General features: G+C 34.0%; 13 protein-coding genes across 13 annotated transcripts; 8 read left to right on the top strand and 5 right to left on the bottom strand.

The window, feature by feature from the left end:
• Nucleotides 98–469, bottom strand: BMR1_02g01655 (U6 snRNA-associated Sm-like protein LSm7; the record flags this gene model as incomplete). The annotated part of the gene is made up of 4 exons (XM_012792646.1): nt 98–160; nt 181–251; nt 275–346; nt 367–469. The coding sequence occupies 4 exons, from the start codon at nt 467–469 to the stop codon at nt 98–100; spliced, it is 309 nt and encodes a 102-aa protein (XP_012648100.1).
• BMR1_02g01650 (conserved Plasmodium protein, unknown function) lies at nt 785–1,261 on the bottom strand (the record flags this gene model as incomplete). The annotated part of the gene is made up of 2 exons (XM_012792645.1): nt 785–1,075; nt 1,097–1,261. The coding sequence occupies 2 exons, from the start codon at nt 1,259–1,261 to the stop codon at nt 785–787; spliced, it is 456 nt and encodes a 151-aa protein (XP_012648099.1).
• A 168-nt stretch (nt 1,262–1,429) lies between these two features.
• BMR1_02g01645 (hypothetical protein) lies at nt 1,430–2,176 on the top strand (the record flags this gene model as incomplete). The annotated part of the gene is made up of 1 exon (XM_012792644.1): nt 1,430–2,176. The coding sequence occupies one exon, from the start codon at nt 1,430–1,432 to the stop codon at nt 2,174–2,176; it is 747 nt and encodes a 248-aa protein (XP_012648098.1).
• BMR1_02g01640 (translation initiation factor eIF-5) lies at nt 2,980–4,290 on the top strand (the record flags this gene model as incomplete). Its single annotated transcript, XM_021481494.1, has 2 exons — nt 2,980–3,604; nt 3,626–4,290. 2 exons carry the CDS (start codon nt 2,980–2,982, stop codon nt 4,288–4,290), a joined length of 1,290 nt encoding a protein of 429 aa, XP_021338131.1.
• On the top strand, nt 4,552–5,007 carry BMR1_02g01635 (small subunit ribosomal protein S12e; the record flags this gene model as incomplete). The annotated part of the gene is made up of 2 exons (XM_012792642.1): nt 4,552–4,635; nt 4,660–5,007. 2 exons carry the CDS (start codon nt 4,552–4,554, stop codon nt 5,005–5,007), a joined length of 432 nt encoding a protein of 143 aa, XP_012648096.1.
• BMR1_02g01630 (small subunit ribosomal protein S19e) lies at nt 5,286–5,789 on the bottom strand (the record flags this gene model as incomplete). The annotated part of the gene is made up of 1 exon (XM_012792641.1): nt 5,286–5,789. One exon carries the CDS (start codon nt 5,787–5,789, stop codon nt 5,286–5,288), a length of 504 nt encoding a protein of 167 aa, XP_012648095.1.
• On the top strand, nt 6,153–7,535 carry BMR1_02g01625 (Rab GDP dissociation inhibitor beta; the record flags this gene model as incomplete). Its single annotated transcript, XM_012792640.1, has 1 exon — nt 6,153–7,535. One exon carries the CDS (start codon nt 6,153–6,155, stop codon nt 7,533–7,535), a length of 1,383 nt encoding a protein of 460 aa, XP_012648094.1.
• BMR1_02g01611 (SWI/SNF and RSC complexes subunit ssr2) lies at nt 8,226–9,697 on the top strand (the record flags this gene model as incomplete). The annotated part of the gene is made up of 7 exons (XM_021481493.1): nt 8,226–8,669; nt 8,777–8,956; nt 8,981–9,053; nt 9,074–9,209; nt 9,231–9,516; nt 9,539–9,649; nt 9,671–9,697. 7 exons carry the CDS (start codon nt 8,226–8,228, stop codon nt 9,695–9,697), a joined length of 1,257 nt encoding a protein of 418 aa, XP_021338130.1.
• Nucleotides 9,932–10,643, top strand: BMR1_02g01610 (conserved protein, unknown function; the record flags this gene model as incomplete). Its single annotated transcript, XM_012792637.1, has 3 exons — nt 9,932–10,141; nt 10,165–10,322; nt 10,343–10,643. 3 exons carry the CDS (start codon nt 9,932–9,934, stop codon nt 10,641–10,643), a joined length of 669 nt encoding a protein of 222 aa, XP_012648091.1.
• Nucleotides 10,644–10,702: 59 nt separating this feature from the next.
• BMR1_02g01605 (protein farnesyltransferase/geranylgeranyltransferase type-1 subunit) lies at nt 10,703–11,691 on the top strand (the record flags this gene model as incomplete). Its single annotated transcript, XM_012792636.1, has 5 exons — nt 10,703–10,907; nt 10,928–11,097; nt 11,119–11,166; nt 11,240–11,355; nt 11,376–11,691. The coding sequence occupies 5 exons, from the start codon at nt 10,703–10,705 to the stop codon at nt 11,689–11,691; spliced, it is 855 nt and encodes a 284-aa protein (XP_012648090.1).
• BMR1_02g01597 (Ribosomal S17) lies at nt 11,937–12,436 on the bottom strand (the record flags this gene model as incomplete). Its single annotated transcript, XM_021481491.1, has 2 exons — nt 11,937–12,359; nt 12,434–12,436. The coding sequence occupies 2 exons, from the start codon at nt 12,434–12,436 to the stop codon at nt 11,937–11,939; spliced, it is 426 nt and encodes a 141-aa protein (XP_021338129.1).
• On the bottom strand, nt 12,728–13,999 carry BMR1_02g01596 (Met-10+ like-protein; the record flags this gene model as incomplete). The annotated part of the gene is made up of 4 exons (XM_012792635.2): nt 12,728–12,936; nt 12,957–13,362; nt 13,383–13,493; nt 13,514–13,999. The coding sequence occupies 4 exons, from the start codon at nt 13,997–13,999 to the stop codon at nt 12,728–12,730; spliced, it is 1,212 nt and encodes a 403-aa protein (XP_012648089.2).
• Nucleotides 14,000–14,607: 608 nt separating this feature from the next.
• Nucleotides 14,608–15,448, top strand: BMR1_02g01595 (Uncharacterized protein At4g15545; the record flags this gene model as incomplete). Its single annotated transcript, XM_021481490.1, has 6 exons — nt 14,608–14,656; nt 14,677–14,996; nt 15,019–15,070; nt 15,092–15,227; nt 15,251–15,369; nt 15,390–15,448. 6 exons carry the CDS (start codon nt 14,608–14,610, stop codon nt 15,446–15,448), a joined length of 735 nt encoding a protein of 244 aa, XP_021338128.1.

Raw genomic sequence — 15,695 nt, 5'->3', positions numbered from 1 at the left:
TCTTTAGTAGCTAATAATTTTAGTAAATGTGAAATTATTTTCAAAAGCTTGGCAATTATTGTACCAGTTCCGGGCGTTGTATTGTGTAGTGACTTAATTAGGATTCAATAAAAGGGTTATCTATTGGCACTGTACCATCATCCGAAAAAATTAAAGCAACCTAAGTGAAATGCTGCCTACTGATGTCCCCCTGGCAACAACTAGTCCTAAAGGCCTAGATTCTTCATCAAAAGAATAGAATGACTCAGATTCTAGATAAAATATACTATTTTACCACATTTAAATTCCTCTGCTTCATCTAGAACCAGGTTAGACATTACGTCAAAGCCTTTAAGCAACCCCCTTACTGAATAATGCATGTTATACCTTCCCTTCCACCGTTGAATTTAACTCGGATATATTTGTTGAGATATTTATTTAAGTTTATGACAGTTTTGACTTCTTTTCCTTTCGTAGATTTTGGGGGCATAGTCAAACACTACTCACGCTATTGGAACTACAAGTTACTACACATATTATGTGGCGAATGTCTACTGTGTTTATACATATATATTATTCATAAATGTCTACATTTGTAAACAATCATTTGACAAATTATTCCATCTTGTGTAAAATATATTACTTTATGAATGTTTATATGTATAAAAATACATAAAAAATTATTCTTTTATCGTTTTCGATTAGTGCTCTAGGGTCAACCGTTTTAATTTAATTTAACTTTGTAATTTAATATCTCGGTATTCGACTCATTATTTTCATTTATTCTCATTCTCCCCAATTTCCTTCAGCTCTTAGCCAAGTTACGTATTTTGTTATCTTTGGACATAGTCTTCCCCGCCTCCTTTTCTTCCTGTTGTGAAATTTTAATAGCTTCCACACCTTCTATTATCTCAAAACATTTATCCTGTTTGTTATTCCTTTTTTTATTCTTAATCCTAGCATTATTATTTGTTTTGAATTTATTATTTGAACCGTTAGGTGCCATGGAATCGTCCCATCCAGGTACCGATGTTGACTTGGCACTAATTTCATTAGTTTTGTGTCGTACCCTTGGGACGAATACGCTTTGTTCATCCTATATAACTGAATTTGTTACCTTAGGTATATAACCAGGACGGACCTTTATATCCTTACGAATAGATCCATCAGGCCTTCTTGATCCTTTGATAACTTTTTCCCCAGTGATTTTGTTGATATAGTAGACTTCGCCCATGGCGGTCTCCTGCCTTATGGCATTTTCAACCTCCACTGACTCTAACATTAACAGCTATTTATTATATAACATATAATATACCCAATAGTATCTAATATTGATTTAATTACTGGGGATTACCATATATATTAATAGACATTTATCCACCTAATGCATATCATCTAATATGTTTACAAATTGGGTATAATGGTAAAAAATACATTATTATTTTTTTACATGTCCATACACCTAAACAAATACTTGGTACTTTGCAACGGTGATATATATCAATCAAATTATGGAGACATGGAAACCACTAGCATAACTGGTACAATTTTTAACTTGAATTCATCACAACTAAATGATTGTGCCGTGCTTGTAGACTGGAAACATAGAACATACCCACTTTCAAACGGTACCTATGTACTACATAACATGGTACCGGGTGAATACATTATTACAATTTCCCACCCTGAACTGATGTTCCATGATGTGTTCATCATTATCACCAAGATCCAAGGCGCTTTTAGAGTTTTAGCATCAAGGTATTCTCCTTACTATGGCAGGGAGGGTAAATCATGGGATAAAATCGCACACCAGCCCATTGGATTATACAGTGAAATTTCCTCTGAAAGTTTCATGTTAAATTTCAAAATGAGTATGCCAAACATTTTAGGCCTTGTCTTAGTTTTATTGGTAATATATTCAATCGTTTACACACCAACAATTCTCACCAAAAGGAAACTATTTGCCATGCTTTACGACATTGAGTGGCTGTCAAAGAAAACTGGTCATGGCTGGATACAAATATCGGAGCTCACAAAACAGTATATTAACAAAGATTTGAATAAATCAGATTTCACCCATGAAAAATTGAAAGAAATTGATTGGGGCACTATAAATAACGTAGAAACATATAGCGATGACATGGCATCCCCATTCATGTCCAAGATTCTACATGTTGCTCAGTCACTACGGCCTTAAAATTTATATTTAATTTTACCATAGTTTATTTATTATATTTCTACACAAAAAACATTCCAGTTTATTGGTGATGTATTATTTACGTGACCAGCTACATTGGATTGTTATTATCCATATAACAAAATAAATTCGTGAAATTATTATACAGCGAATATAGATTTAAAAAATATAACTAATATTTGGAAAACAAATCATCTATCAAATAATTTATTACATTAAAATTCTATTGACGGCGTTATGTGGGTCGTAATAGGATCATATTGTCAGATGTGGTGTGGGTAATACTAATAGTAACTAATTGCTACCCAATAAGAAATTAATTTGCATACGAATACTTGCAATTGCTAACACCAATACCTTTCCATGAGATATGGTGTTTGATATTGTAACTAATGCCAATAAAATACCTTTACGATGCTTAAAATTTTAGTACACTTCATCATTCAGTCACATTTCTTGAAACACAAAATCGCCAACTTAAACAATTATCAAATACAAATTATTTCAGTTAATTGTAATCTATTACTGCCAATGTAATTAAACAGCTTGTTCAAAAATTTATTACAGTATAATTCACGGCCTCTATTTTTATTCCTGCCTATGAAATTATTGTTTACCAACAATTTTAACAAGTATTTAACATAAATTAAACACATTATTTTGCATCCCATTTGAAAATTTTGTATTTGATCTACACTCATTTTATTTACAATTACAATCTTATCCACTAATTTCAATTATCTCCATCTAAAATAACGTCAAACTGCGATTTATTGATATGAAGTTTGATTTCATGAGATAATATGGCGTATGTTAACATTCCAAGGAACAGAGACGATCCGAACTACCGATACAAGATGCCAAAAATAGTTTCCCGTATTGAAGGCCGAGGGAATGGCATTAAGACAAATATTGCTAATATGGGAGATATCTCACGGGCGCTTAAGCGTCCTCCCATGTATCCTACTAAGTTTTTTGGATGTGAATTAGGTGCTATGGCCAAGTTTGAGGAGTCGGAGGAGAAAGCGTTGATCAATGGGGCGCACAATGAACGGGATCTAGCCACAATTCTGGATAAGTTCATCGAGATGTATGTGCTATGTCCCAATTGCCAATTACCTGAGATCGATGTATTTGTTAGAAAGGGTTCACTTGTATATTCATGTAATGCTTGTGGGTCACAAGGTACGCTTGATATGACCCATAAAGCGGCAACTTATATGATTAAAAATCCAACGGACACTAAGAAGAAGAGCAAGAAAACTGACAAACATTCTAAAGTTGATAAATCAGAGAAGGATAGGGAAAAGGGTGATAAGGATGATGTGGAGGGCGACAAATGTGCTAAAGAAAAGCGAAAGAAGGAAAAGGATAGGAAGAAGAAATCAAAAACAGACATTTCTGATGACAGTTTAGACAGTCAAGCAGGTAGATTCTCGTGTTATTTAGAATTGGTTAAGAAAACACAAAGTATGTCAATTACCAGCACCGAAAAACTCAACTTCACCAGCCCTGAAATAGAAGATGTAATAAAGCGTTTAGATTCGATTATAGAAAGAAATGGAATTGCAGATAATGAACTATTCGTCCAAGAATTACATATGTTACAATTATCTCAGGACTTCGATTCAAAATGTAGGGTTTATGTCGCCTTTTCAGTGCTTCTTGGGAACGATTTAAGTGCTACAAACTTTGAAAAAAACATTCATTCTTTTATTAAGGTGGTAAATAATTCTGTCACTGCGGAAGATGTACTTGAGGCATTAGACTTTTACTACTTCAATAAAGACATTGATTTGACGCGAAATTTTCCTTACATAGTTCAACAGTTATACAATGCAGATATTGTAAAATCTTCAGACATCATGAGACACTACAAGAAACCATTAAATGATCATAAGCCCAAGGATTCAATCAAAGAATCTAAGGACTACAACAAAGATTCAGCTAAGGATTCAAGTAATGATTTAAGTGAAGAATATGCTAGGGCCCATGAGAAATGCAAAAAAGCTGTTGCACCTTTCTTGTCTTGGCTTGAACAGATGTCAGAAAGTGAATCTGACGATGACACAGAGAATATGAGAAATCCCAAAATAAAATCTCTGGTTCATTAACATGCCATCAGCAACATTTTCTGACAATGTATATTTTAACTTCAATTATTCTTAGACACTAATAATTTTATATACAATCAAACCTCAGATAGCATATTTGTGTTATTAGTTTAATGATTCCACCATTTATTTCATTTAATTAAAATTTCAGATTAGATTAAACGATTAATTTGAAAATCATGTTTATACTGGTTGTATGTGGTACCACTAGCTACACTATGATGTTGTCAGACCCCACGATATATACTTAAGGTAATAGTTATGTCTGATATCGACACTTCCGACTTGATAAACGCAAATCAAGACGACGAAAAAGTCAATGATTTGCCCACTGCTATTCAAAAGGTACTTATGACACTTATAATATAGGTCTTACGCAATTCATTGTCCCACAATGGCCTTGTTCGTGGGCTCAATGAAACTACCAAAACGATAGAATCTGGCAAAGCACTTGTTTGTTTCATCTCAAACAGTTGTTCCGAACCTGCATATACGAAACTGATAAATGCGTTATGCAAGGAGCATAATGTGCCTTTGATTGAGATTGATGGAGATTCAAAGACCTTGGGTCAGTGGACCGGTCTTTGCAAGATTGACCCAGAGGGCAAGCCCAGAAATATTGTAGGAACCACCAGCGCCGCTATTACCAATTATGGTGAAGACTCTGAGGCACTCAATTTTTTGAAGCGTCACTTGGACACTATTATGGTCAAGTAACCCAAAGTAATTGACAAATTAATCAATTTTTATTCAAAACAATATATGCTGTAATCACTATTAGTATAAGTTTATTAATTCTGTATCTTAATCAGATAAAGTCAATTTCTCCGATTAAACAGAAACTGAGGGACGCATACGATATCACATATTACAACTATAAACTACTGATTAAATACAAAACACATATTATTTATGCAGATATGGCTACAGTTTGTAGTTTAAACAGGGAAAATAAAGAAATGATGAGTGATTACGATAATTAAAAAACAACGTCATCACATTTGCTTTGACATTTCCAAAGCCTTCTTAGTGAGTTGCCTGGCAAATGAATTGATGGTATTTGCGCCCTTTTGGGACACTCTTCTACCACTTTTTTGTGGATTTTGTTCGAGTAGGCCTGCGCGTTCCAATTGTTGTAGCACAGTGCGTATGATTTTGCCTGATGCTTTGCACATATGATTGGGTGCAGTGCCCCTTCTCTGCTTGGAGCTGTAAAACTTCCTCAGTTCACCAACACCGCAATCAGGTTTGAAATAGATGTGACGGATTATAGCAGCTGCTCTAATAAAGTACCAGTCTGGGTCTTTTGGGGCCAATTCCTTGGCGGGACTAGTTTTCACATAGTCAGTCCATTTTGGGCATTCAATCATATTTTTTAGTTTCAAAAATTGAGCGAATGCTTTAATGAAAATATTAGGGTTGCAATCCTTAACACTAACATTGTCACGCCTAAAGGGCACTGGATCTGTTTTAAAGAAGTGTAAGTCTATCTCTTCCATTGCTAGATCCACAAATTACAGGTTATTCACAACAATATTGACAATAAAGAAGGAAAACAAAAAGAATCTAAGAATTGGAAATTAGATAACTGTTGTGACTAGTAATATGTTAACATGGGGTTGTGGGACATCAATGTATCATTCAATAGTGTTTGACACATAAATGTACAATTAAAAATTTCAAACTCACATAATTTAATATATATGTGTAATCTAAGTAACAAGGTGTAAAAAGTAGCACTTTTATTATATCGCTATTATTTTATCTTTTATCGCTACCACGTCACGACTATTTCATTTTCAATTTGTATCATAAATTATTGACTTTTATCCAATAATTTATATTATAGCTAAATTTTCATAATGGATACGGAATATGATGTCATTGTTATCGGTACAGGGCTCAAAGAAAGTGTTCTAAGTGTCCTATTGTCTATGTCAGGCAGGAAGGTTTTGGTCTTGGATAAAAATGTATACTACGGCGGAGAATCAGCATCACTAAATCTTACCAATTTATACAACAGACTGGCACCGGGAAAGCAACCGCCACAATCATTTGGCCACAACAGGGAGTGGAATGTGGATCTTATACCAAAGTTTGTTTTAGCATCTGGCAAACTGGTAAAGATTCTTAGATTGACTAAAACTTCCAAATATTTAGAATGGAAAGTTTTGGATGGTTCTTATGTATATCAATACCAAAAGGCCACCTTCCTCACCAATACAAAGTACATACACAAGGTCCCGGCGACTGAAATGGAGGCTTTATCGTCACCTTTGATGGGATTTTTTGAAAAGACAAGGTGTCACAATTTTTACAAATACATAGCAAATTTTGACGAGAATGACGAGGAAACTTGGAAGGGTTTGAACCCTTTCGTTGATCCAATGAATATGTTTTACAAAAGTTACGGCCTTGAAGATAGCACTATTGCCTTCCTAGGCCACGCGGTGGCACTTCACACTACTGATGACTACTTAAATGAACCCGGTATTATCACTATTAAAAAGATCAAACTTTACATGAACTCCCTGATAAGATTTGGCGATTCACCTTTCATTTATCCTATTTATGGATTGGGAGGATTGCCTGAGGCATTTTCCCGTCGTTGTGCAATACACGGAGGCGTGCATATGCTGAATAAACGAGTCAAGTCATTTTTATTTGATGAAATGGGCAAAGTATCTGGTATTACAACAACTGACGGAGAAACTGGGAGGTGTAAAATGGTAGTTACAGATCCTGGCAATTACCTGGAAATTGCAGCTGCTACTAACATTAGTGCCAAAGACAGACTTAAAAAAATAGGGCAGGTGTGTAGATTTATTGCAATACTAAACCACCCGATACCGGGTACAAGCGACGCCTCCTCGTGCCAAATTATAATCCCACAGAAGGAACTTAACCGCAAACACGATGTATACATCACTCTAGTATCTAGTAGTCATGGGGTTAGTGCTAAGGGGAAGTATGTATCAATAATCTCAACCACTGTGGAGACTAGCAACCCCCAAAAGGAAATAAAACCGGCATTGAACCTTTTGGGTACAATTGAAGATTCCTTCTTCATCCTTTCAGATATTTACGTTCCTACAGATGCTGTAAACAGTGACAATATCTTCATATCATCGTCTTACGATGCAACTTCCCATTTTGAAACGGCATCTGATGACATTTTGAAGATGTGGAGACAGATTACAGGGAGACAGTTGGATTTGGAGATTGACAGTGATGACTCTGATTAATCGTTATTTTTAATAAATTTGTATAATTCTCTTACACTAATAATTAAGTGCTCTACTTTGTGTATTGAATGATTATTTAGTTAATTATAATTCTTACACAAAATAGAGCACATATTATGCACGCCTGTTGCTGCGACCAATCCGTAATATCGTATAGTAACTTGTTAGGCAAATAAATAGTCTATTTATGGACACACATAATCTTTGCTGAATAGTAATTGGAGGGGACCTGTATTGAAAATTAATACATATATATATATATATATATATAACAGCGATATTGTATGAGAATACTAAATATTCTCTAAACATTAACGGGGTAATTGTCATTAGATTATATAACGATTCAGTTAATAATTAGAATCTAATTAATATCAATATTAAGGGGTTATATATAATTTCGCAGTAAAAAATAAATACCAGTATTACAGAATTATTTGTACGAAGTAAATACTTGAAATAACCGGCTATCTATACGTGTTATACTTGATTCATAATTTTTAATCAAAATATAGTCATGGTTAAATGCAGACAGACATAGTAAACAGTATAAATACATCGTATATATTGTAGTAATCTGACCCACAAATAATTTTTATTTACCCAACTTTCGTGTATTTGATCTTAAATTAATCAAATACTTTGTGTATGCGTGGTTATCAACGCTAAAAATAACATTATACTAATACTATGTTTAGTTCAAATACCGATGTTTGCAAAGATTCGCAAAATGAATTATCCGTCACAGAATATAAGGAAATTACCAAGTTAACTAGTTCAACTGAGTTTACGAAACGCAAATTATTTCCATTGGCAGCGAATGAAATGATAAATTTGTATAACAGGGATCCCCTTGTCCAACTTGACCCTAGGAAATGTTGTAGCGAAATTAATAATTTTAGTGTAGAAGAGATTCTTTACAACTTTGCTTATCTGGACTTCTGGCAATCCATCAATCACAAGTCACAATATACACTGGACAGTCCTCAATCAATTATCAATGATAAAGTATATGAACATGAAATCCACAGCTCACACAAGCATGATAGTGGATTGATAAAAAACGAATCGCAAACAGATGAAACTCAACCAAATACTAAAATTGACACAATGTGTACACTTGATCACTCAATGGTAGGCATTCAGTCTCTGCAATCATTATTTATTAATTAGACAAATGCGTTATATTTTCTAAATTTCAACATATACATTCCAATACTTAATATCAATAACTAACACAGAAATGTGTATCATGCGGACGCAGTTGTCGATATTTGATGTATATTTTGATACCTCCTATTACCAATGGAAATTTATCACCAATTTCCTCTAATTGTGACCTGAGCGAGTGTATTTGGTGCCCTAAATGTTATAGCTCTGGTCGAATCCCTCCTTCGCTATCAAAGAATCATTTTTCAATGGTATTACTTAATTGTTAATCTAAGGTACAAATACCATTCGAATTTGCAGACAAGAATTCAATCCCATGGACACAATATCAGATACAGTTGTTAATAGGTACATCGTCACTAATTTAGAAGCAATTGGGACATACACTGACGACTGGGAATCAATTGGTAAATATGTGGGCAAATCTCCACATGAATGCTTACTGAAATTTTCACAATTGCCTATTGAAGAATTGGTAAATAAGGGATCTTCATTTGACACAACGTAAGCGTAAGGTTAAATTAGTTACGATCCTGTTGTATTTGGGAAAACTCCAAATGAATTCCTGGCATACCTAGCATTTATTTCTAACTCATTGAGCCCTGTAATCTCGTCTGGCGGTGCCAAAGCGGCATTGGAAATTTTGTTATCAGATTCAAAATTTGACCAAGTACCTACAAATAACACAAATACCTTAAATAACAACAATGAGCCTATGTTTAGGCACGAAACCTTCAAAATTGCCTGCGATGCGGCCAAGCAGTCCATACAGAAAAATGCACAACTCTTAGCTGATCTGGAACATTTGGAAGTGAGTTTAACATCTAAACTAGATCCAAAAACTGCTTAAAAATATTTATGACTTAGAAATTCAAATTACTGCAGTGCAAACAGAAAAATTTGAGGTGTTGGAGCAGAAATTGCATGAATGTACCAAAACGATGGTATAACATGGCATTATGTAGGCAGATTTGTTGATCACAAAATCGTAGAATATATTGTATATCGCTTAACAATTATATTGCGTAATTATCCGCATAAACATTAGTTATTGGTACAATAATTATTGTTGCTATATCATTATATGTATATATATCGAATATATAGTGCTGGCACACCATGAGTTGTTAGTAGTTATTAGTGTATTTATTTCAAAGTGTAATTTGTGAACGAATCGCAATAACATTTTTGCCTAAAAATAAAAATTATTCCCAAAATAATTTATTATGGCATTTACTAGTTTGAAGCGTTCCTCTGTGTCTAGGAAGGAGGCTCTGGTTCGCTATGCTCGTGAGCAATTATTTGGGTACCAGTCTGGTATGCCCGGGGAGAAGGAATTTCTTAAGCCATTAAAGGGCAGAGATGCTGTCAGCTGGTACTGGCCTAGCAAATATATGCTTGCAGATTTCAACCTATCATCTTATCTATACTTCCAGGTATACAGATTAGCGTAACTTAGGCTGATAGGATGTGCAAAAAACCCTCCGAAAATCCCTTTAAAAAAGTAGACACCCTTTTTAGCACAGTAAATAAACATCGCAAAATGATAGAAACATTTTTAAAATCAGTTACAGCAGAAGCTATCGCAGATTGTCCAACACTAATTGATCTACAGAGGTACACAAAAACTCATCTAGCGTTTTGGAACTTTCAAAAACCCCCCAAAAAACACTATACGGAACACACACCAGTGATAATAGTACTAATGTGGATAACGAAACTATGAATTATTATGAATGCTCAAAGAATCTAGCTGTTAGGAGACGATATATTGATAACATGTACTATAGACGCCGCCTGAGCTACTTGGAGCTTATAAAGAAGAAGACATTCAAGCAGCACAAAGTTAAAGAACATTATTTGACACATCCGGATGACAAAATTGTGTGGCCAGACAATAAGGGTGTGGTGCACAGAAAGTGGCCCAGTCCATATTGACTTCTCAACATTTAATTTAATTCACAAATTATAAATTTGTATTCATATATGATTATATTATGGTTAATAAATTATACGTCTCCGAATCATTGTCTGAAAGTGATTTTTCCGAGGGGGTTGTTGTCACTGTTAAATCATCCGACTATACATTTCCCCCTCCTAAACCAGAATTTCCCGATACTTGCTTAATTTTTGAACACAATTATCAAGATATCCTTGAGTGTGCTAATTCTAGTTTCCCTAATATAAAAAAGTCATATGAAGGTGTCAATTATTTCATCTAGATAAACGCGCGTTGGACATAATCTATTATATGAATAAGCATGAAGAATATACTTCTAGAGGATTATTACCTAGCGAATACATCTTAATTAAGAATCCTGCCCATTATTCTGTCTGGGTTTTTCGAGAAAAAGTGTTGGATTCTATTCCATCATTTTCGTTGCATGATGAGGTATTGATGTGTGTTATCTAGATGGAATTTTGTAGAAAGATCGCATACTATAATCTTAAGACTTTTCAGGTAACATTGTTTATTATATGAGTGAAATAATTATTTGAATATTGATTAATACATTGAAATTATCTACAATTAGGTCTGGAACCATCGCAAATGGCTTGTATCAAGAGGATATGATCCACTATGTGAGCTGGAATATACGAGGCTTGAGATTATGGTAGACACCAAAAACTATATTTTGTGGGCTTACAGGTTTGCTGCTATTTATTTAGGCAATGGCTAATTACTGATTATTTTACCGACAATATTGATGTGCTTGACAAAGAGTTATCACTTACTACTCTAGTATTGGAAAACGACCCTTTAAACAACTCTATGTGGGTTTATCGCATGTTTATAATAACCATGGTTGAACGGGATTTATCAACGGAACTTGATTTTTGTTCCAAGCTAGTGGGTGTTGATGATGTTATCACGGATTATTTGAGTGAAATAATAGCCAAATTGGATAAGGATGTAGTGTCTAATTGGTTAAACAGCAATAGGGATAAAAAAGATATGTACAAATTAATTGCGAATATCGCTTAGTCACTACAGTTTATATTAGTACATAACATTCATGCTTATTCTTATTAAATCATTATGTAGATAGCTACTATATGAATAGTATGACTAAATCTAAATGATCACAAACTGATTATTTGTGTGATATTTATAATCATAGTCAATTGAATAATTATGTATGTCAGTAAAGTCAGATTAACAGAAAAGTGGAATATCATACTCTAATGTTTGTTACTAATAATTAATAGATAGAAGAGTTAGATGTTGTGCTAGTGATAGGGGTGTGAGTGATGGTGGAGACCGTGGCCATGTCCATACCCGCCGTGAGGAACGTTTGAAATCACTTTGACATTTGGGATAAATATTTTCAAATTGGTTAACATGTCTACGGTGTCTTGATCAATTTGGATAATTGGTACGTCAACTTCGGACTTTTCCGGGACAAAATCCATACGTCTTTCCCTCTCCTCTTCCTGAAGTTTCAAGGAAATCCCTCTAACGGGTCCCTTTTGTATCCTTCTCATTAGGTGGGTGATATACCCAGCTACTTTGTTTCTCATCCTCTTTGAAGGTATAAGAGCCACTTCTTCGGAAACTTTTTTGTTGTACTGAAAGTCCAGGCTGAGTTTGGCATAGTATTTTTCCACTATCTGTCTGGCTGCACGTTTTACGGTCTTAGTTCTCACTCGTCCCTAAATCAAAACTATACAATAATATCCAGCATATACAAATGATATTGGACAAATAAGAGTGAATGAATACTTACCATTTTAAGTCAGTTAGTACTTAATTGAAGAACATTTTGTTATGTCTTATCAATGATATATACGTTAGGGTTAGTGATATAGTATGGGGCACCACACCAATCACTGTTTCCAATATACATAAACAACCGTTTTTAAAATTATAATATTAAAATTTAGGCGAGAGACAACGCTATATGATTTATATCTACGTAAATTTCCGATTAACATTCCTATTAGAAATTAATAATTCATGCATGAGACTAGTTAACGAGATTCTGTATCTATATATTGTTACAATTAGTATATAAAAATATTCACGAATATTGCCATGAAAATTCCATACAATACATAATCTTGTTAGGCGCAACACTCCTAACTTCATGAAAGTTGGCATTGGGAAGGAATCCCAGCGATTGATAAGCCTTTTCCTTAATTTGACTTAAGTCTTCGTAGTTTTTGCAGAATAAGTATGTGTGGAATTGTACATCTACTTGAGGGAGCTGGTTTAGTATATGAAACGAATCTAATTTGTTGTATTAATACCTAGATATTCTGGGGCCATCTCTGGCAAATTCATCAGTATGTGCAAAGTCACTGGCTCGCCCTTATTAAGTTTGGCATTTATCTCATAAGTAAGTATGGATTTATTCGATAGAATGAAATTGATAAATTCTCGGGCATCCATGTTGTAAGAATGGATTAAATGATCTACTTTATTTAACTGCGCATTTTCATAAATATATTGAGAGGCTATAGGATTTAGATCATTTGCAAATGTTAAACAACCCTTTCTAGCTGTGTACATTGCAAAAGCACCTAATCCTGCAAATATATCCATCACGAAATCGCCAGGTTTCAGCAATTGTGATATCCTAAATCTTTCAGTTTCAAGTCTAGAATTCCAGTAAATGTTCTCATAATCTACTTTGAATTTGATTCCGTTTTCCGTCTATTTGTTATGTAGCTTACCAACGTTGTAATATAATTCTTATTACCATAAATCAATTCCAATTCCATGGTTCTGAAAGTATTGTTCAGTTTGCCTACCTTATTTACCACTGTTTTAATGTGTTTGTTTTTCTATATTACACTATGCCTACATCGTATATAACCTTCCCAATTAAATGCTTAATTGGAATTCGATTTTCTGTCAAATTTAAATGGGCAATATGTCCAATTGTTTCAAATGAAATACTTTGGAAGTTATCATTCGGTGCCAGTAGGTACAGAGCTTCTGATAGGCTTAGGTCGTTGTAAGTATAGTAAAGCTTGTCACTAGCGATTACATGATCAACTGAAGCAATAATTTTCTGGGCTTCCTTAGGCCAGTTAGAAAGATCATGAGTGATTGAAGGGAGAAAATATATCTTCATTAATGGAGCTCGGGTCTTATCCATCCTCTTCGACTTAGGGAAGTTTATTATATATTTTTGCAAATCATTGACCTTATATAGCTTAATAAGTTCATTGTGGTGTATTATTAGTGATATCGCATCAACGGAATTGGAATACTGTTCCAATTGTTCAATTGTAGAGTTTCCACTAAATATTGACGTTTGTGGTAATTCAACGGCATACTTTGACATGTTTGATATGCAATTAGAAGATTCTATGTCATTATCAACAAATAGTGTATTACTTAACACTAAAGAATTGTTTGGCGTTAAAAAGGTACCACAATTAATTAATTTATGTGCGATGCATGATAATAATTTGTAAGTAAACAGTTGAATATAACAAATTATGTATGTAAATCTATGTGCGAATTTGTATATTAACATGTATACTACATTAATACCCACTGAAGGGTAACCGCAGCTCCTTAGTCATATACCAAAGGCTAAACCTAAACCTACACATCATACCCAACATCTAATATTAAACATAACACACTTTGGTATAACCTTATTATAAACTGATGTATGATTTTTAGCAAATTAATTAGATACAGTATTCAATATAACTGTATTCCTATATGTGCCAATTGTTTAGGCACACATTTATGTCCGAATGTTGTTGTTGAACATTAGGTTATGTAGTGAGTAGGTCTATTAGATTAGTTGTGGATTAGATACAAAATAACAAACCAATAATAATGTATTAAATTAAACTATTCACGATGCATCATTCTATACATATTACGTTTGTATTGACAAGCGTAATATGCACAGTAGCGCAGATCACGTGATGAACCATGACGAATTCTACCTTTGACCTTTCATGGCTACCAACCGATACAGATGGTATTAAACTAGTAATTTAGAACAATTATCATTAGGGATACGTATACTAACTAATGCATATAAAACGAGGATAAATTCGCAAGAGGGAGAGATTAGAACTCTGAAAACGCAGTTGGCCGAAAAAACGGATCACATTGCAGCGATTCAAAAGAAATACAGTAATATTGAAGTACAGTTGATTGAATCAACGCAAAAAGTTAATCAGATTACGGAAGAAAACCAGAATTTAATCAACACAATCAAGAACCTTTACAAAGATCTGGAGAGACTGGAATCATTGAAGCGTGCCGTAATTACATCAATTCAAAATGACCAATCTGATTATGATGTAACTAGAAAGGTGTGTGAATTAAGTGATTTAGCACGCATCCATTGATGATTTGCTGGAATGTGCTGCCCCCAGATCCATGATGGGTAACCGCCGTAATTAGCTAGATTATAACGGGTTTTCATATACCAAAGATTTCTGCTCAAACATTTCTAAAACTCTAGATAACTCCATATTTTCCTCTAACAAATCTAATACAGCCTATAATAAGGATTCATCTGCTGAATCTAAGGCCTTTTTCAAGTAACACACCATCAATTATTTAGAAAAGTGAAATCCTCACTAACATATGACGACTTTTCTAAATTTCTAGCGGTTATCAAACAATTCAATGCACAAGAAATTTCCAAAGATGAACTAATATCCCAGGCTACTCCAATTTTTGGTAATAAAACACTAATCCAGGAACTGCAAATGCCCACCTGATTAATTCCCTAAAGAATCTAGTAAACCACCAGCCTTAAATATATGCGCTAAACAAATACAAATATCTCACATTTATTAGAACTCAGTTGTAATATTGCCAGCAATCAACTCACAAACATCAACAAATATTGCCAGCGAACAACTTACAAATATCAACAAAGTATTTAAAATAATTAATTTATAAGCCATTTTGCTGACAAGCCGCACTGTCGTAACACTTGGTAGTAAAAATGTTGAGACTTTCAAAATTTCAATGTGATTATTGTTTTAAATGCTTATAAAAGC

This window comes from Babesia microti, chromosome II (assembly GCF_000691945.2).
Source record: "Babesia microti strain RI chromosome II, complete genome".
In the NCBI taxonomy this organism is placed as follows: Eukaryota; Apicomplexa; class Aconoidasida; order Piroplasmida; family Babesiidae; genus Babesia; species Babesia microti.
This window is presented reverse-complemented; position numbering and strand designations above follow the sequence as displayed.